The 21,974-nt window shown below is 44.0% G+C and overlaps 1 protein-coding gene across 1 annotated transcript; it reads right to left on the bottom strand.

Annotated features, from left to right (window-relative positions):
- Positions 1-394: 394 nt before the first annotated feature.
- On the bottom strand, positions 395-21,081 carry PPM1G (protein phosphatase, Mg2+/Mn2+ dependent 1G). The gene is made up of 10 exons (XM_006046163.3): positions 20,726-21,081; positions 5,853-5,922; positions 5,303-5,388; positions 4,800-4,932; positions 3,697-4,112; positions 2,974-3,111; positions 2,409-2,643; positions 1,926-2,055; positions 1,313-1,415; positions 395-1,001 (listed from the first exon to the last, which is right to left on the bottom strand). The coding sequence occupies exons 1-10, from the start codon at positions 20,843-20,845 to the stop codon at positions 798-800; spliced, it is 1,635 nt and encodes a 544-aa protein (XP_006046225.1). The 5' UTR covers positions 20,846-21,081; the 3' UTR covers positions 395-797.
- Positions 21,082-21,974: the final 893 nt, after the last annotated feature.

The following is a 21,974-nucleotide window of genomic DNA, read 5'->3' as shown; positions in this document are numbered from 1 at the left end:
AATCAGGAATCAGGTGGAACCTGGCCGGCAAGGAGGGCAGGTCGAACCCAACCCCTAGCTTTAGACTTAAAGGCCACCAGCCTTTGACTCCTCGCAGGAGGAACAAGGAAATCATTCCTAACTCTAGGAGGGGATGAGAAGAGCTGCGACGGCAGGCCAGCCTGTCAGCAGCTCAGGGAGTTAGAACACCCAGGCCCCTTCTCCCCAACTTACACTACAGGCAGGCAGGCAGGCAGGCAGGCGCGCACGCGTACACGCACACACACAAACAAGCGCGCGCCCGCGCGCGCAGGAAAAGGGCTACTTGGCTGCTACTCTGGTGGGAATTAAGTACGGAGCCAGGGCACCCTGGGTGAGTGAAGATGGCAATAGAGGAAAAAAAGGACACCATGGGCACGATTAGGTTTTGGCCTTTAGTCTGAAAAAGTTGATTGAAAGTGTACAACAGAGAGCAGGTGCAAGCGGCTAGGGGCCATGGAGCCGCCAATAAAAAAGAATGTCCTTAAATAAAGTTCACAGAGTAAAAACCAGAACCACCAGTCCTTCCCTCCAACACAACAGAGCACAGGCACAGAACCGGTGATGAGCCCCAAGGAGCAAGGAGGCTGGGGAGGACAGCAGAGGCTCCCAGGCTGCTGTGTGGAGGGAGAGCCCTCTTTGGAATGGGCTGAGCCAAGCCACCCAGCTCTCCCTGCACACCTGATAACCACTGCTAAGGCTAAAGGAAAAAGACAAAACTCAGTCTCAGTCTGGAGGGCTCAGAAAACAGTCTAGGTGGGCAGAGATCTGGACAACCGCTAGTCCCGCTTGGCCTTCTTCTTGTCACTGTTGCCATTTTCTTCAGCCCCCTCGGTAGACAGCACCTCCTCCAGTTTCCGCTTGCCACTCTCTGGCTGAGGCGCTGCTGTATTTCGGGGCTTGAAGCAAATGATGATGCAGGTCATGTTGTCACACCCTGTACCGTCCCCAGAAGTGTCTGGTGCCAGGCATTGATCCAGCAGCTACAAAAGGGAAGGGGCAGCTCAGCTGCAGGGTTTGAAAACTTTCTGGGAACCTAAAATCTTAGACGGCTGGCCTTGCTGAGACAGGGTGGCAGAAGGAAGGGAACAGGCAACAGGTGCCACAAAACAGGCTACATGCTAGTCCATAAGGCATAAGGATAAGTCAGGGAAATGAGGGTAAGTGGATCTTTCTAGTCAGAGTTTAGTATGTCAGTAAATAGTGATATTCCCAGGCTCTGATTTTAACTCAGGCTAAAAGAGAAAATTTTGGATACACAAACCAGACACCCACTTTCCACCCTGGGACTTACCTCTTCCACAATGGATGACAGTAACCGAAGCTCCCCATTTTCATCGCGCTGGCTGATCTTCGATTGAATAAAGTCTATAACTTCCTGGCTACTCATCACATTCCTGGGGTCATAAACAACAGTAAGAATCTTTTTTAATCCCACCAAGGCAGAGTAGAAGAATATGGATAGAGGTGACAAATGCCCCATGTGTGCATGCTGAGTTGCTCAAGTATGTCCAACTCTTATGGACCCACCAGGCTCCTCTGTCCATGGCATCCTCCAGGTAAGAATACTAGAGTGGGTCGCCAATATCTCTTCCAGGAGGATCTTCCCAAACAAGGGACTGAACCCGTCTCCTGCACTGACAGGTATATTCTTGACCACTGCGCCACCTGGGAAGCCTGACAGATGCCCCAGGCCAATGTAAACACCCACAGAGACTGCTGTCAGCTTTGCCTTCTGCTTGGGGATCTTGACACCAAGTTGCCTATATAGGCTCTAATTTTAGAGCAATCCGATAAAAAGGGCGGACTACAGTCATTAGTAAGAAGATAAAGAAGCTCAGAGCCCCACATGAGAAGTAACGCTGCAGGGAAAAAAGGGAATTTTAGGGTGTTCTGCCAGTGCTCACCATATGCCATCACAGGCAATGACCATAAACTCATGATCGTCTGTGAGAGTCAGCACCTTGATGTCAGGAAGGGCCGAAATCATCTGTTCCTCTGGTGGCAAGTTCTTGTTTCTCTTGTAAAAGTGGTCTCCTGAAGTAATGGAATGGTTGGTTGATGAGTAAGTAGTCTGAGCCCCTCCCACAGATTTGTGTTTGAGGCCAGTCAAACCCTGCCATTCATTTCTATTCTTTACAAAGTTCTATTATCTAGTGGCATGAAGTGAGTTCTAATTTTTCTGGTTTCAGCCCTGTCTTTAGGTCAGTCACTAACCTGTCTTTTTCAATACCTATCTTACCTATTTCACAGAGATGTTTAAGGGACACAGACAGCAGATACAAAAGTAGTTTAAAAATAAAAGAGCTATGAAGATTAAAGTTTGCTATAGGCATCTGGAACAGAGAACAAGACCCCAGAAGTCTTTCCCATAGTTTCCTGGCACTTACCAATGGCTCTGGAGAGGTTGAGGCCACCGTTGACTCGCCCATCCATGGTCACCTTGCCCCCAGCATTCTTGATGCGTGCTAGCTCCACTTCATCCTCCGGTTTGTGGTCATAGGACATGTCTAAAGCTTTGCCGGCCTCAGACACCACACAGCGGGAATCTCCTGCATTGGCTACAATCAACTGCTTCCCTCGTATCAGAGCCACCACCGCTGTTGTGCCACTGTCAGAGCCAGGCTTAAAAGAAGAAAGGGAGCATCACAGGAGCTTCTGGATAACAGTTCTTATCATTCTCCTATATTTTCTCCTCTCCCTAGGACCACCAAGAGGGGTTTAACAGACAGGAGGAGCACAGATTTAATCTTACCAGAACTACAGCATGCTCTCCCCCTTTTCTGAGACAATTCTACTCAAAAGACCTCGTTCCCCTTGTAGAGTAAATCCCCCCATGACCACTGACTTCAGTGCTAAGACAGAAAGGGGACCCTTCTCCCAAAATCACAGAGAACTCACCACACCTACCCTCTTGGCTTTCTCAGACTCACTGCACACCCTCTCCCCACACACCTCCTCTTTGCCTTCCATCCCAGGCACCATCATCTCTTCTTCTTCATCATCATCCTCTTCAGCCTCCTCAGTGTCATCCTCGTCTTCCTCATTCTCTGCCTCTTCACTGCTGTAGCCATCTTCTTCCTCACTGCATTCCTGCCAGAGGGATGACCCCAGGCTACTGAGGCTGTGGTGACCCCCTTGCCCCTCCCCCTAACACACTCAGAACCAAGAGGCCTTTACTGAACACAGATTCTCAAAACACTAGTAGATGCATATATATATAAGATCCTGATGGAAAAATGTGGTGGAAGGGAGAAAGGGCTAGCATGGATATACTGGTTTCCTGAACTAGATTCAGTGGTCACTAGCAGGAAACCTTGGGCAAGGCCAGGGCTGCTAGCCAAATGCACCTTCCAGCAACATGACCAGAGAATAAGCTGCCCAGAAAAAAAGAAACACCCAACTATCCAAAAGGAACACCATATTGTTACCTCTCTAGGAGACAGACTCTGAAAGGCTAGAACTAAATCTATTTGTTACAATGTCAACAAAAGAAGAGGTAAGAGGGCGCTAATGGTACCTGTGTTAGCAGAGATAATGAATTTTTAAAAAGCTTAAACTATATTTGCGGGATGCTGTCAAAATAGGAGACAGAAAAGAGTAGAAAGCAATTATGCACTGCGATCAACCAGGCCCTCTCTACAACTTCAGCATCTGTCTGACCCCATGGGCCCTTACCTCGCTGTCTTCCTCTTCCTCCTCCGCCTCATCTGACTCATCCTCACTGTCCTCAAAGAACTTGGACTTAGCAACTCGAGGCAGCTTGTCGGAGGCTGAAGAGCAGGAAGGCCCAGCCTCACCAGTGGGAGTGCCAGGCTCCCCACCTTGGCCTGCCTCAGTCCCACATTCCGAGTTGGAGGAAAGGCCTGTGTGAGCCTTGGCTGTGGGGCCATTTTCCTCTGCAGAAGTTTCCCTAGATGGGTCCTCAGGTCCTGCCTCCCCATTGAGGCCCTGGGACCCTGGTTCCTCGCCTGTCCCAGCTCCAGATTTGCTGTGGGGAGCACCCTTGTGACAGTTCTGCCCGTAGCGTGTCAGCAGCTCTTCAATAGTCATGGTAGCCTCTTCATGCAGCAGTGCAGCCTCCTCATTGTCCACTGCAGGGGAGATGCTACATCAGCGCCCCATGCCAGACTCCTCCGGGAAGCAGTCCCTTACTACCTCCACGGCCCTTGTGACCTGAGTTCCGACTTACTTGCCCACCACCTCCCCTTCTCAAGTAGCTCCTGTGTCTTATCACAACTCAGAAAAACAGCCCTTTGCTTCCTTTTCCTCAACCAACATCAGCCTCCAGATATTTCCTTTGGTCTTTGTGTTTCACTCCCTTCTTAGTCAAAGGAATACTAGTCACTGTATGTGTCACCTATCACCTCTCGTGTTTTATGGGTAAGCTGGAAACCCTATTCTAACTGAGGACCCAGGAAGTCCACAACGCCAGTCCAGGCCTAGGGCCCAGGCTTAATGACTGGCTGGTATGGCTAACAGCAGTTCCAATCTTAAAAGAAAAGATCACATAAACATTAAAAGGAACCAGAAAGACCCCATCACAATGACAAAAGATAATGTATACAAAAATGCTTACAACACTATGGACTCAACAAAGGTTAATCCTCTCTCTCCTGTTCATTACCACCTGTAGTACAGGGGATTCTTTAATGTACAGGGGATTTCCCAGGTCTCAAGGAAGCCATCTTCTCTCAGAGTTGACACGTAATTTATATGTATATTAAAGGATAGTTCTTTAATATGCCAATTTCCTCTCAAACAAAAGGTGCCACACTCACCATCATCTTCATCAGCAACTTTTTCTTTTTCATCCTCATCTTCAGTGGGTCGCCCTGCAATCTGTGCCAGTTCCTTAATGACTTCCTCAGTGGTTAGCTTGGCATCAATAGCCAAGAAGGCATCTTCCAAAGCCTAAATATAAGCAAAGTAGTATAAAGCAAGTGTAGAAAAACTATGCAGATACAAAATGAATTGCCTATACACAATCCTGGGCACAAGGATGGGATGCAAATCAGAGTGATCCACCAAGCTGTGAGATAACTCAGAGACAAACAGTTCAGAGACTTGGGAATCAATACGACACTCTAAAAAGGACCAAGTGGGAATAAGTTCATTTTAGGCACAGAATTCTTTTAAGAAATTAGGTACAGAATTCTTTAAGAAATATAGTAAGAAGCAGCTGGGTGGCAATCAAAAAAGAAAAGCCAAGGATGGGGGGTGGGGGGGAGAGAAAAAGAGAAAGTCTGCAGAAGTGGACAAGGAACAGTGTGGGAACACAGACCTTCTGTAGCTTGCCTTCTTTGTAGGCCTTCTGATCTTTGATGATATCAGGAAGATATTTGGCACAGTACAAGGCAACTTCCTCCCCTAGAAGAAAGGTAAAGTCACCCAGAGCACAGCTTTGCACACACAGAAAGTGATACAATATCAACACACCAGTGAATCCCAAAGCTTAAGGAGATGAATATCTTAGCACATCTGAAACCTATCTGAACGACAATGTTTTGGGATGTTCTGACCGAGAAAATGGATTTCACCATCACCTCTCTCGGGGCTGTTAATACTGCCCATGTGTTTTCTCACCTGTATACTTAGTTTTCAGTGAAAAAGAGACAAATGTTAATATAGGGAAAGGGTTCTTGTATTAAAACAAGGCCTGGTGAGATTAAGAACAAATCAAATATCCTACTGGGAAGAAGGAATGGCAGAATAGAGAAAAACAGCACTAGGCAGGAAATGGTATCTGAGGACCAGAACTCTGGAAAAGAAAAGAACAAAGGACCTGGAATTGGGGTTCCCAGAATGTTACCAATATGATCTGCTAAAGTTACCTCCATGTCCATCATAGACAGAAAACATGGCTGTCTCACTGTCCAGCTCAGGAATACAGTTGTGAGCATCCTACGAAAAAGAGCATAATTAGCATTTCTTAAGGTCAAAGGATATTCTTCCTTGTGCATCTCAGGTCAGAAGGACCGCCTTCACATCTTAATCTCACTAAACCCTTCCCTGGCTGACCTACATGGCCTAGAAACAAGAAAGGAAGATGGGATGATAAGAACAGCACAAGGGTGGGAGAAAGGAAGCGGGGAAGAAGGAGGGAAGGGAGGGAGAGAGCAAAAGGAAAGGAAGGCGAGAGGGAAGAAGGGAAGAGATGAATCAGATCACTACCTCTGCAGTCTAGCAGCCTCAGCCTAGGAGATCTCAGTCCAGATGGCAGAATGGCTGTTGGAACTCTAGACCTGACCCTTTTGGATTTGTGGCAACTATGGGAAGAACCAGAATAAAGGATCTTTAAATTCACTTCCAGACCCATTCTATGAATCAGTGAACTTCAAGGAAGAAAATGATAGGGAGGATAGCAAAAAGTGACAAAGCGACCCGAGATCCTTACCTACTTGCAAAATTTCTAGGAGAGGCCTAAGACAGCCTGAGTGGAAGCATCCCCACCCCACTTCCCACCCCCAGAAAAGCACCATCAAAACAGATTACCCCACCAGGGTAGGTAGAGGATACAGTTACAAAAGAAAATCTTTCCAACAAATAGTTATTAAACTACACTGTATGCAGTACTTGTTCACTTTCCCAGGTGGCTCAGTGGTAAAGAATCCACCTGTTGATGATGGAGACGTGAGTTAGATCCCTGGGTCGGGAAGATCCCATGGAGAAGGAAATGGCAACCCACTCTAGTATTCTTGCCTAGATAATCCCTTGGACAGAGGAACATAGAGGGCTATAGTCCATGGGGTCGCAAAGAGTCGTCCCACCTCCCATCCCCAGCTGGAACTGAAACATCATTTAATTCTGAAGGCACAGCACATTTGAAAAGAAATTTGCAGTGGTGTTATAGGTATATTCTCTACAGACAAAAAGGATGTAACTATTTATTCTGATTAATTAGTAAAAGTAAAGTTAATAGTTCTCCTTTGTCTTTCAGGTATTTAGTATTTACATTTTTAAAATTATATTGATAGAGGAAATCTGAGTGTATCAGTTCTGCTGTCCCTAAAATAAGACTATGCTGTCATTATACAAGTCTGCTAGAAAATTAAACTTAGGGTTTTAAGACAGGCAAATGAAAAGGAGGGACTCTTTTATTTCCCTCTGATTGTCTCCAGGAGAAAGGGCCCCAGAAGCTAATGGGCATCCTCAGAAGGCCTTTGATGGCCTGTGTGGTCATCAACACAACTGCCTCTTAGCCTCATCCTTGAGATCTGGAGAACCCCACACCAGAGTCATCTTCCTCCTCTCCCCGACTTTACCAACAACTCTACCACCAGCCATGCTGACCTACCATCCCTCTAAGCCAGGGTTTATCATACTTCCCCCTCCTCTCCTTTCACCAACATCTTTCTTGCCTTTTATGATTGTTTCTACAGTGATTCTCAAACTTTAACGTGGCTAAGAATTCATTCATTCATTCATTCAAATATTTGAGTATCCATTATGTGCCAAGATGTGCTGTGTCTGATTAGTTTCAGCAAAACAGCTGTGTCACATTAATGCTGATTTTAGTTCTGTTGATTTTGCAGTTTGGTTTGTCGGCATGGAATTTATGTCCAGGTCTATGTTTGTACACACTGAGGTAACACTAAATTAAAATCATGTTAGTGAATACTGTTGCTGCTGCTGCTAAGTCGCTTCAGTCGTGTCTGACTCTGTGCGACCCCATAGACGGCAGCCCATGAGGCTCCCCCGTCCCTGGGATTCTCCAGGCAAGAACATTGGAGTGGGTTGCCATTTCCTTCTTCAATGCATGAGAGTGAAAAGTGAAAGTGAAGTCGCTCAGTCGTGTCCGACTCCCAGCAACCCCATGGACTGCAGCCTACCAGGCTCCTCTGTCCATGGGATTCTCCATGCAAGAGTACTGGAGTGGGGTGCCATTGCCTTCTCCAAGACCCACAAATACTGCTTTCCTTAAAAAAAAAAAAAATCCATGGACGATCTCCAAGGTATTTTGTTAAATAGAGCAAGCAAAGCATATAATAACGTATTTATTTAGTAAGCTGCTTTTTGTGTAAGAGGGAGTACAAGAATAGACATCCATCTTCTCATACTTTAATCCTTAATACTACAAGGACACACAGAAAACTAATAAAAATAAACTGCATGAGGGTGCAAACAGATGAATGGGAGCAAGAGGGAACCATGGGAATGTTCAGCTTTTCAAAAGTAAATTAAATGTCTTTTAATTGCACCTTTTTGGTAGAGGAGTTTAGCACTCTTCCTGTCCACTACTTCCCAGTGGACAAGAGAATCAACTGGTCTTTCTCTGTCCTGCAACACTATTCTAAATCACAGCTGTATTGTCTCTTTTGAACCCACACCTCTATTTAAAAAATCTCTGACTTCTCATTGCTCCTCACAAGATCATGTGATTTTGAAGCAGAAGATCTAGCCATAAGTGAACACTGGAAAAATAATTACCCTCTACAGTAATCAAATGGACATTAAAAAAAACAAGGAATTATCTTTTTGTGCAAATTAGAATGATGAAAAAGATTAACAGTATCCATTAGTAATAAGAGTGAAGATAAAAACACATTCTCATACTCTGATCAACAGGAATATAAATTAGCAGTTTTCCTGGAAGGCAATTTGGTAATATGTATTAAAATGTGCATGTCTTTTGATCTAGAAATTTGACTTCTAGATTTATCTTATGGGAGTACTAACAGAAGGATAAAAAGATACAAAGAATGCTCATTATAGCATTACTTACAGTAAAAAAAATAACCATCTAAATTTCCATGAATAGATCACAAATAGTACATCTCTCCAATGGAATATATGCAGTTGTTAGAAATGATGAATATGTGTTCATTTAGAAATGAGTTCACAACATATTAAGTGATAAAAAGCAAAACATAAATTATCTGTATGTAAGAAATCTGTAAGATCGCATACCAAACAGTGGAAGGTGAGATTTGGGTAATAATTATTTCTATAATATGGAATGAGAGTATCTGCATTATTCATATCCTCACAGGACAATCATGATGATGATGTAAAATGTGTAAAAATTCTTTGGAAACTGGGATGTAGTACGTAAGTATATACATGTATCCGCTCTGAATGTCATACCTGGTTCACATTTGTCTTCTCTCCTTTTGCTCAAAAAGGAATGCCCACAATAAAGATTCACTTCCTGCCTTAGGTTTGTTCTCCTCCACTTTTCAGTAAGGCTTTGGATCTACATCACTTGGAACTGTTCTACCTTCTCTAATCACTTCAATTCCCCCCTTATATCTTCAACCATAGCCTCCCTACCTTTACCCTTGTCTTTCTGTCCCTTTCTGAGTCAGAGCTAAGCATTTCAACACTGTCTCTTAGCAATCTAGGAAAAACTCATCCATCCTTGTATAACCCGACCAACTGCTTTCTTTACCCTTGAATCTGAGCCACTAAGTATTGCTAGTTATAAAAATGTCATGAAATCATGTTGACTGCAGTTGACTACTTCCATTTAAATTTTTTTCTCTGTTCGCACTGACTCTTAAATATATGAACCACAGTTAGTCACAAACCTTTTCCACACTACTCAAGTTCTCACGGATATTTTCTGTTCATTCTTAGCAGAAAAAAGGCTTCCCTGGTGGCTCAGCAGTAAAGAATCTGCCTGCCAGTGAAGGAGACACAGGTTTGATTTCTAGGTAGGGAAGGTCCCCTGGAGAAGGAAATGGCAACCCACTCCAATATTCTTGCCCAGGAAATTCCATGGAGAGAGGAGCCTGGTGGGTGGGATACAGTCCATGGGGTTGCAAAGAATCAGATGGGACTTAGTGACAAAACAAGTTAGCAGATAAGCTAACCTCTTACTTTACTTAGATTGAGGTCTTATTTCAAGATATACCTCATCTTCTCTAGGAAGATTTCTAATTTCTCCATTGCAGTGTCTAACCTCTCCTTCATGTCTTCCTCAGAAGCAGTATTTCTTCTCTTTCTAGATTAACATTTCCTCTCAAACACAAACCCTTCTCCCTCAAGATCATATGTCACAGAACAGGCAATAACCATAACAGCAACCCAAACAGCCATTTTGCAGGTTTCATTCTCCCCAACCACTGTATGAAACTAAATAGTGCAAACCATGTCAGCTTTCTCAACAGTTCTCTTGGGTTCTGTGAAGAACTGTAATTCTATACCTCCAATTGTCTGTTTCCACAGGATGCCCCTTCTCCACCTCAAACTTAACATATGTAAACAGGAACTTAGCAGTCACTCCCCGACCCACACACAAAAAAAATCACAGCTTCTCCTACATGTCTTATTCCTGTGGATGGAATCTTAACTCTCCTAGGCAACACCTAGTATCAGTCCTCCCTGACTTCCATCTGTCAACATCTATCACTGAGTCCTGCTAACTTCCCCCTCATAACTATGATCCTGGATTACTTTACTCAATACTTTAACTCCTTTCCTGTCTCTACTCTCTATCTCCTGTAATCCAGCCCACATACATCCAGTTGCCAGATTAATCTCCCTAATGTGACATTTTACTGTCGGGCCCTTCAGTGAACCCTACTGCATTAGATTAATTCCATACAACTTACTGGCAATTAAAGGCACTCAATAATCATTTCTATTCCTCTCCATAACCTATAGTCTCTTTAACTCATGCTGCTGCTAAGTCGCTTCAGTCATGTCTGACTTTGTGCGACCCCACAGACGGCAGCCCATGAGGCTCCCCAGTCCCTGGGATTCTCCGGGCAAGAACACTGGAGTGGGTTGCCATTTCCTTCTCCAATGCATGAAAGTGAAAAGTGAAAGTGAAGTCGCTCAGTCCTGTCTGACTCTTAGCGACACCATGGACTACAGCCCACCAGGCCCTCCGTCTATGGGATTTTCCAGGCAAGAGCACTGGAGTCGGGTGCCATTGCCTTCTCTGCTTTAACTCATACCATTCCCCAAAAGAAACTACTCTTGGCACTTTTGATACTGTTACACTCTACCCTGGCATAGTAAGCATGCCTATCTCAATCTTTCCTCCTATCTCTTCTAATATTTTTCCTTCTCTCACTTTTCTTCTCCCCATTTGTTACCATTTATACTGTTTCCTAAAGGTCCAGTTAGTCTCACCACCTCCTAAGAGATCACACCAATACTCTGTGTGATCATTCCTCTTCTGAACTCTCTTTAATATTGACTGTCTGTATCAGTAATTTGGCATTTAGCATATATTATCTTGTATTGTTATCCAAATCCCATAGGGGAAAAGTGTTGTAGGTCCAAAACAGCATGAAAACAGGCTGTTTTACAAATATCTTAGGGATAACTCCTCCTTCGTTTACTATTCTAAACCTAGAGATGTGTCCTAACACAATAACCGAGATGATCTGAAAGAAATGATGTAGAATACACAGGTCACCTGAACCAGGACTCTCAGGTCTTGCCTTATTAGATCATATATCACACAGCCCCTCTGACCATCTAGATAAACAATGGATCTGTTTTTAATAAACTCCTGCTTACCTTTCCTGTGGGCTTCCCTACTGGCTCAGACAGTAAAGAATCCACCTGCATGTGGGAGAGCTGGATTCGATCCCTGGGTTAGAAAGATCCCCTGGAGAAGGGAATAGCTACCCACTCCAGCAGAACTGCCTGGAGAATTCCATGGACAGAGGAGCCTGGCAGGCTACAGTCCACATGGTTGCATAGAGTCGGACACGACTGAGCAATTTTCACTTTCACTTTATTATTCTTAAGGTTACAAATACATCCATGAATGCTCCTTTGTTACTGGATCAACCATTTAGAGTTCTGCTACTTAAATTTATCTAAATCTTTGCAACTCAAGGAAAAAATTTTCAAAGTGGTTGGAAAGAGAACTACATTTTTTATTTTTAAAAGTCATGTATGTCTGATTATAAAAATCATATGCACGTATTACCACTGTGTTACAGACCGAATGTTTTATGTCCCCCCAACATTCATATATTGAAACTTCATTGGCAATGTGATGGTATTTAGAGGTGCAGACTTCGAGAGGCAATTAAGTCATGAGGAAGGAGCTCTCATGAATGAGATTAGTACTCTTATAATAAGAGACACCAGCTGAGTCCTTTGCCTTGTGAGGACACAGCTAAACACAGCCACTGTGAACTAGCACCAAGTGGGCCTTCTCCAGACAACTTGATCTTCATCTTCCCATTAGGGTCTCAAAGAGGTATTAACACACCTATGTTCACAGCAGCTTTGTTCACAATAGCCCAAAAGTAGAAAAACTCACGTGTTCACCAACAGATGAATGAATTTTTAAAATGTGGTACATATGGGCCAAGGAATATCATTCAACTTTAAAAAGGAAATTCTGACACATGCTACAACATGGATGAACCTTGAGGACATGATGCTAAGTGAAATAAGCCAGCCAATACTTTGGTATCCAGAGCAGTGAAATTCATAGATAGAAAGTAGAATAGGAGTGGTTGCTAGGGGCTGGGGACGGGGGTGGGAGGGGGATGGGGAATAGTTTAGTGGGTATAGAGTTTCAGTTTTGCAAGATGAAAAGAGTTCTGGAGACTGGTTGCACCACAAAGTGAATTTACTTAACACTACTGATCTGCATGTTTTAAATGGTTAAGATGGCAAATTTCATGTTATGTGTATTTTACCAAACAAACTTCCTACCAAAAGCCCATGCTCAGATGGCATCACCAGTGAGCTCTACCAAATATTTAAAAAATTAGTATGAATTCTTCACAAACTCTTCCAAAATAAAGAAGGGATAACACTTTCCAACTCATTCTATGAGGCCAATATTATTCTGATATCAAAACCAGACAGACATCACAAGAAAACTATAGGCTTAATATCATTAAGATAGTTCAGTCACTCAGTCGTATCCAACTCTTTGCAACCCGATGGACTGTGCTTCCCTGTCCATCACCAACTCCCAGAGCTTGCTCAAACTCATGTCCACTGAGTTGGTGATGCCAGCCAACCATCTCGTCCTCTGTCATCCCCTTCTCCTCCTGCCTTCAATCTTTCCCAGCATGAGGGTCTTTACTCATGAGTCAGTTCTTTCCATCAGGTGGCCAAAGTATCGGAGCTTCGGCTTCAGCATCATTCCCTCCAAAGAAATCCCAGGGCTGATCTCCTTCAGAATGGACCGGTTGGATCTCCTTGCAGTCCAAGGGACTCTCCAGAGTCTTCTCCAACACCACAGTTCAAAAGCATCAATTCTTTAGTGCTCAACCTTCTTTATGCTCCAACTCTCACATCCATACAGGACTACGGGAAAAATTATAGCTTTGATTATACAGACTTTTGCCAGTAAAGTAATGTCTCTGCTTTTTAATATGCTGTCTGGGTTTGTCATAGTTTTCTTCCAAAGAGCCAAGCATTTTTTAATTTCATGGCTGCAGTCACTATCTGCAGTGATTTTGGAGCCCAGGAAAATAAATTCTGTCTCTGTTTCCATTGTTTCCCCATCTATTTGCCATGAAGTGATGGGACCAGATGTCATGATCTTTAAGTTTTTGAATGTTGAGTTTTAAGCCAGCTTTTTCACTCCCCTCTTTCACTTTCATCAAGAGGCTCTTTAGATAGCAATACTCATTAACTGATCTACAAATTCAGAATAAGCCCTATCAAAATCCCTGGTGCCTTCTGCAGTGAAACTGACAAACTGATCCTAAAGTTCATACAGATATACGAGGGACTCAAAAAGAAGAAATGAAAAAAAATAGCTATAGTAACCAAGACGGTGTGGTACACAGATCAATGGAATGGAATAAACAGTCCAGAAATAAACCCTTATATTTATGGTCAACTGTGCCTCTTGAGAAACCTATACGCAGGTCAGGAAGCAACAGTCAGAACTGGACACGGAACAACAGACTGGTTCCAAATAGGAAAAGGAGTACGTCAAGGCTGTATATTGTCACCCTGCTTATTCAACTTCTATAAAGAGTACATCATGAGAAACGCTGGGCTGGAAGAAGCACAAGCTGGAATCAAGATTGCCGAGAGAAATATCAATAACCTCAGACATGCAGATGATACCACCCTTATGGCAGAAAGTGAAGAGGAACTAAAAAGCCTCTTGATGAAGGTGAAAGTAGAGAGTGAAAAAGTTGGCTTAAAGCTCAACATTCAGAAAATGAAATTAAAAGACGCTTACTCCTTAGAAGGAAAGTTATGACCAACCTAGATAGCATATTAAAGAGCAGAGACATTACTTTGCCAACAAAGGTCCGTCTAGTCAAGGCTATGGTTTTTCCAGTGGTCATGTATGGATGTGAGAGTTGGACTGTGAAGAAAGCTGAGCGCCAAAGAACTGATGCTTTTGAACTGTGGTGTTGGAGAAGACTGTTGAGAGTCCCTTGGACTGCAAGGAGATCCAACCAGTCCATTCCAAAGGAGATCAGTCCTGGGTGTTCATTGGAAGGACTGATGTTGAAGCTGAAACTCCAATACTTTGGCCACCTCATGCGAAGAGTTGACTCAGTGAAAAAGACTCTGATGCTGGGAGGGATTGGGGGCAGGAGGAGAAGGGGACGACAGAAGATGAGATGGCTGGATGGCATCACTGACTCGATGGACATGAGTTTGAGTAAACTCCAGGAGTTGGTGATGGACAGGGAGGCCTGGCATGCTGTGATTCGTGGGGTCGCAAAGAGTTGGACCCGACTGAGCGACTGAACTGAACTGAACTTAAACAATGATGCCAAGATAATTCAAAGAGGGAAAAGAATAGGATCCTAAATAAATGATGCTGGGACAAACACATATCCAGATGCAAAAGTATGAAGGTGTACCCCTTCTTTACACCATACACAAAAATTAACTCCAAATGGATCACCTAAATGGACTTCATCAAAATTTAAAACTCTGGTGCCTAAAAGGTCACCAACAGGGGCTTCCCTGGTGGTCCAGTGGTTAAGACTCTGCATGCTTCCACGGGGCACAGGTTTGATACCTGGTTAGGGAACTAAGATCCTGAATGCCCGCATGCCACTAACCATGGCAAAAAAAAAAAAAAAAAAAAGACAAAGGATATGAATAGACATTTCTCCAAGAATACCTAAATGGCCAATAAACTCAAGGAAAGATGCCAAACATCATTAGCCATCACAGAAATACAAACAAAATCACAATGGAATATCATTTCATACCCATAAGAATGGCTATAATCAGGAGAAAAAAGGGCAACAGGTATAAGGAGGAGGTAGAGAAACTGATACCCTCATATACTGCTAGTAGAAATGTAAACAGAACCACCACTTTGGAAAGTAGTTAGGCAGTTCCTCAAAATGTTAAATATGGGAGTTACTATGCTATGCTATGCTAAGTCACTTCAATCGTGTCCAACTCTGTGCGACCCCATAGACGGCAGCCCACCAGGCTCCCCCGTCCCTGGGATTCTCCAGGCAAGAACACTGGAGTGGGTTGCCATTTCCTTCTCCAAGGCATGAAAGTGAAAAGTGAAAGTGAAGTCGCTGAGTCTTGTCCGACTCTTAGCGACCCCATGGACTGCAGCCTACCAGGCTCCTCCATCCATGGGATTTTCCAAGCAAGAGTACTGGAGTGGGGTGCCATTGCCTTCTCTGGGGAGTTACTATATGACCCAGCAATTCAACTCCTAGGTATACACTCAAAAGAAATAAAACCTATTTCCACACAAGTTTGAACATGATTGTTCATTGCATCATTATTCAAAAAAGTCAAAATGTGAAAATCCCAACGTCCATCAACTGATGAATAAACAAAATGTGCGTACAATGGACGATGATTCAGCCATAAGAAGGAATGAAGTAGTGATTGATTCATGTACAACCTGGATGACCGTTGAAATGTATACTTTAAATGGACATGGCACAATAAAGTTGTTTAAAAAGAACCTGAATATACATTTTCAAGGATTACACATGATTAAAGCTGATATACTCCATCTTTGAACTAGATCTAGAGGGAAACAGAAAACTCCACTGTAATTGGTACTGAGATGACAATGTGTCACTAAACATCAGAGATGCTATTAGTTCAGTTCGAAAGATCTGTGCTTCCAGACAGCACAAATTTAATGATAGCTAATAATGGCAAGAACTACTAATCTGATCTTATTTCTACACTCAAATTCAAGCTGTACAATTCTAAGTAGATAACCCAATAGAGGGTGGTCAGGGGTTGAGAGTAGTATTAATTGCTAGAGGACTGGGCAATAGAAATAATTTATGTAAAATATTCTTGAAATCTTGAAAAATACATTCTGACTCTAACTTACAACTGTTTGAAAACTTATAAAGGAATAGTAGGAAACAACTTCTCTGTACTCAAGGGCATACACTTGGTATCATTTCATACTATCTTTGAATTGTGAAGAAAAGGTACTGCATGCTGATCAAATGAAAAGAATGCCCTTCCATGAAAGTTGCTTAACCATGTCCTAGACAAAGGAATTCTGATCTGGTTCAATAAGTAAAAAGTGCTTTAAGTCACAGAGATGAGACGCTAATCTGAGGATCAAACAATAAATGCTCCTCAGCTTCAGATGCCCGATCTTCAGTGGAACCCCACAGCCTGTGATATTTCACTTTATATTCCCCCTATTAATATAATGATTGAAACTGTCATGCATGTAGCTTAAGAACTTTCTGCTCAACATTACTGCTAAGTCTGCTAAGTCACTTCAGTCGTGTCCGACTCTGTGCAACCCCATAGACGGCAGCCCACCAGCCTCCCCCGTCCCTGGATACTCCAGGCAAGAACACTGGAGTGGGTTGCCATTTCCTTCTCCAATGCATGAAAGTGAAAAGTGAAAGTGAAGTCGCTCAGTTGCGTCCGATTCTTAGCGACCCCATGGACTGCAGCCCACCAGGCTCCTCCGCCCATGGGATTTTCTAAGCACGAGTACTGGAGTGGGGTGCCATTGCCTTCTCCGCTGCTCAACATTATGTACATTCAATTCTAGATGACCCACTCTGACCATTAATAAGCCAGCTTCTATATGGCAACAGCTATCCAACTCAAAATTATATGTTATGCATTGATGCTGCCTTTAAAAGGGGGTAAATATAAGTGCTTATAATATACACATGCATACTATATATATATAAACATATACATCTTAACTTCCTAACTGGAAACAATCTTGTCACTTCAGAGACCCTCATAACCAAAAACTAAAATTACCCTAATCTCTTTGACACCAGAAACTCAAGAGCCTTTCCATAAATATTTCTCAGGTACCCTTCCACAACATACCTGTTAACTCCCAAAATACAAGCTGGAATCCAGGTTGCAGAGAATAATATCAATAACCTCAGATATGCAGATGACACCACCCTTACGGCAGAAAGCGAAGAGGAATTAAAGAGCCTCTTGATGAAGGTGAAAGAATGTGAAAAAGCTGGCTTAAAACTCAACATTCACTTTGGAGAAGGAAATAGTACCCCCCACTCCCAGTATTCTTGCCTGGAAAAGTCAATGGACAGAGGAGCCTGGAGGGCTGCAGTCCATGGGGTTACATGGCTGAACATGCATGCATGAGGGTGGAGGGAGATGGGTTGGTAGCAATAAACTGGTGGAATTAAAAAAAACCAAAAAACAAAAACTCAACACTCAAAAAACTAAGATCATGGTATCCGGTCCCGTCACTTCATGGCAAACAGATGGGGAAACAATGAAGACAGTGAGAGACTTTCTTTTCTGGGGCTCCAAAATCACTGAGGACGGTGACTGCAGCCATGAAATTAAAAGACGCTTGCTCCTTGGAAGAAACCAATGACAAACCTAGACAGTATATTAAAAAGCAGAGATATTACTTTGCCACAAAGGTCTGTATAGTCAAAGCTATGACTTTTCCAGTAGTCATGTACAGATGTGAGAGCTGGACAATAAAAAAGGCTGAGTGCCAAAGGATTGATGCTTTCGAACCATGGTGCTGGAGAAGACTCTTGAGAGTCCCCTGGACAGCAAGAAGATCAAAACAGTCAATCCTAAAGGAAATCAACCCTGAATATTCACTGGAAGGACTGATACTGAAGCTGATGGTCCAATACTTTGGCCACCTGATGCGAATGGCCGACTCACTGGAAAAGATTCTGATGCTGGGAAAGATTGAAAACAGGAGAGAAGGGGATGACAGATGATGAGATGGTTGGATGGCATCACCGACTCAATGGACATAAAGTTTGAGCAAACTCCAGGAGATGATGGACAGGAAAGCCTGGAGCGCTGCAGTCCATGCATGCAGTTGCAAAGAGTTGGACGCGACTGAACCACCACCACCACCACCACCAGCTTAAGGGTCCCTCCAAATCATGGAGAAGGAAGCAGGGAAGGGAACATCAACTGTAGTAATCTGATTACCCCTCCTCAAAACACCCTGGTTCCACAGAAAGAGGGGCTAGAGAGGGGCAGAAAGTATAAAATGCCAGCTACTGATAGCTGCCATCTTGCCTCAAGAGAACGGATAAACAGTACTCTCTAAGGCTGAATCTATGCATCAATCAGGATTTCAGTAACCTTTATTATGTGTGCCACTATGATAAACTCACCTCAACTAAATCATTAGGACTAGGCAAATAAGGTTGATAGAATTAATACACTGGTGGAATTAAGCCCCAAAGGTTAAGAGGAACAGGAGTATACTTTCTGAAAAGCTAAGAGGTAGCTCTTCACTCAAGAGGTTGAAGTCAAAGTTCTTTTCTTGCCATAGCAAAGAAACTATTATACTTTAAGGAGAAAGGAAACAAAGCCGGAAGCAAACGTTATGGATGCAGCAGAACACAATCCCAAACAGGACTTCAAGAGGATTTGATTAGGTATATTTAACTATTCAGACAAAGGGAAATTCAGAAATAGCATAATAAGATTTTAAAACCCTAAGTGGTTATCTCTTAGGAGGAAGATTAGGATTTAAGGGAATAGTCTAGTAAGATTTCTACAAACCAAACAGCCTCTCATGAAACACATATTTCAATTACCAGAGGAGAAACCAAAAATAAAAGGAAATGCCCTACAGAGAAGCAAACAGTACAGAATCACTGGACAAATGACTTGGAAAATTGAATATCCAAGCAACTCAATTCATGAAGAAAACTAGAAAGAATAGCTGAGAAGTGGAAAAAACCACAGCATAGAGGAAAAGAGGAAAATACGGAATGAGAAACTCAAAGGAAAAGCCTTACTCTGAGACAGTCACCTCAAATCTTACAATATTAACAGAAAATGCCATAGAACCAGAACCCCAAATTACCAACTAACCCAAAAACAAGACTGACATTAAGTCTTTCCTTTCAAAGCTCTATCAAGACATTTCCACCAGCCAGATAATTACTTTTTTCCAAGCACCCAACTGAATTGGTAAGCTCCATACAGTGCACCACAGAGAAACATAAATGCTTCATTTCAGGTTGACACAGATGAGAATGTGTCAAACAATTTCCATCCTATAGATTCTTTCCACCAAGGCACAGCTATCCTAATCTCTTTGGGCCTCAATTTCTAAGCTGTAAAATCTGGGAGCCAAACTTGGTGAGACGAACTATAAGATCCTGTCTGTTTTTCAAGATTTTACACCTAATGATAAAGTCTGCTAGAGGTATAAAATTTGAGTCTGAGAACAAACCATTTAAGTTTATACTGTCATTCCAGAGCTAACCACAGGGAGGAGCGAGGGATTTGAAGAAATTCCCAAGGGAGACAGTATTTGGCTGCTACCTGAAGCCCACCTAGTTTAAGTGGATAAACCCTCCATCCCAGACATAATTAGAGCATTTCCCCTGCTCCTCTGCCTAGACCTCACAATATTCTTCACAAAAACAGGTCTTAACCATGTCCTTCTCCCTTTCCCTCCTACTACAGTTTAATCTATTCTCCTTTGTAGTTTCATATCCATTTGCCCAACACTATTCTTTTTAATCCAGAAATTTTCCATTTTATCAACAGTGCAATTTTCTATAAAAGGATAATGTTTTCTGTAGACTAAAATTAAAAAAAGTTTTTTTTTATAGAAAATCAAGGAAATTATAAACTACAACAAGCACAGGCAAATGACAACTACTAAGCTGTAGAGGTATTCAGAGTAAGAAAAAAATAATTAGGCATAATTTAAAAAAAAATTAGAGTGACTGACACAATTCAAGTTTTCCAAAGGCTAGAAAAGGCCCTGAGGGAAAAAACAAACGAGTGACAATTCTTGGAGGTCAAGTCAAACCTCTGAAATTAACATGTGGTGCCCAGAACCAGGCAACTAGGTAATATGAATTTGAAACAGACTATTTGCTTGGCTTCCTATCACTGTCAAACTCCTCGTCCAGAAAGAGCTCTCATACCACATTTTTTCCTGAAGTACAGTCATTCACATGTATCCGCCTCTCCCGAGCAAAAGTCAATGGATAAATAGTCCCTCTCTTCTTTACTCCTACACTAAACCTCACACCGTTTACGAGCCTGGAAAGCTGGGTTGGCACGAGAGGATGGCGCGAAGGCACGGGGAGGTCGGTCAGTTGGCGGAAGGTGCCTCTCCCCACATGGCTGAGCGCTCGCCGCCAAGCTGGCCACCGTCACACGGTCCCCTAGCACCGCAGGTCGCTCTCGGCCCCGGCCCCGCTCTCGCTGTCGCCTCACAAACTGCCGCTGCGGCCACAGCCTCCCGTTTAGGACCCTCCCCCGGGGATGACCCCATCCCCCCGCTCCCTTTCTCCGTCGGGTTCCCGCCCTGCAGCCGCCAGCCTATGGGCCCCTCCCGCCTCACCTCCATGGAGACGCGCCAGCCTTGCATGGCGGAGAAGCCGTAGGGCAGCGGCAGGCGCGAGGCGCCGACCCCGTCTCCAGAGCACTTCACCGTGTTGGGCTGAGAGAGGTAGGCACCCATGGCGGCGGCTGACCGGCGGCCTCAGGGGCAGGCGAACGAAGCGCGACCCGTGCCGGCGCTGGAGCCGGGGCCCCGGGTGCGCGCGTGGCAAGAACTAGCTAAACTGCACGGCCGACGCAAGGTACCGGTGAAAAGGCGCGAGGCGGGCCAGGAGGCGGTAACGGGACGGGAGCAGAGAGGGAGCGGAAGCGGAAACGGCGCCGCTTCAGACCCCGCCCGGCCGGCGCGGCGCGGCGCGGCGCGGCGCTGCGGGCAGTCATTTCCTTAGCAACTCGCCCCGCCCGCGGGGACAACGGCCCGCCCAACCGCCGCTCCCGCGAGATTGGCGTAGTCACGCCCACCAACGGCCGGGGCCCGCCTGAGGCGGCCTGCTAGGTTGCTCCTAACCAGGAGCGCTCGCTAACTGTTCCCCCCTGTCACCCGCCTCCGCACTCCTAGCCTGGCCTCTAGCGTTTTGTCTAAGGCTCTTTTGTGTGGAACTGGGCACTTCCGGTTCATCCTCTAAAGTGTCAGCTCTCTCCGCCGCGCTCTCGGACTCCCACAAATCCTCCCGCTGCGGTTCAATTAGAGTTGACTAGTGAGAATTTGTTCTAAGAGCATGAAGTACCCTTGTAAGGCCTATGCGATTAGGATGTGAGATAGTCTTTCTGACCAAAGAAAATGAAGACCTCTCTCTGTGACCCAGTCTGTGCGGGTGGAGAAGAAATGAAAAGGGAGTAGAAGAGCTATTGCTTGAGGTCCTCAGGATGCCCCAGACGTGCATTATGCCCGGGGAGAAGGGAAAAATGTTATGGGGTTGCTGGGGTGAAGAAAGTGAACTGCTTTGGGGAGGGTTTTTGAGGAAGCTGCTTGCCTCGTTGGAGAGTGATTTTTAAGTAATAACATTAGATAGGATAGAGAATGGTCGTAAGTGCCAAAATGGGTGGCTTGGACTTCAGTATTATCCTGGTGGAGCCTTTGGAGTTTATTGGTCTAGTCTTTGTGCGCAGTGTGTTTGGAGAGAGAAAGCCAAAGGGCTTTAAAGGGCTCTTAATCTAAGCATGAGAAAGGCTGGGACTAAATTGGTGGCAATGGGAACAGAGATAAAAGAACAAATTAGACAAAAAGAAATGGACAGGATTTAGTAATA

Source organism: Bubalus bubalis, chromosome 12 (assembly GCF_019923935.1).
Source record: "Bubalus bubalis isolate 160015118507 breed Murrah chromosome 12, NDDB_SH_1, whole genome shotgun sequence".
Classification (NCBI taxonomy): domain Eukaryota; kingdom Metazoa; phylum Chordata; class Mammalia; order Artiodactyla; family Bovidae; genus Bubalus; species Bubalus bubalis.
This window is presented reverse-complemented; position numbering and strand designations above follow the sequence as displayed.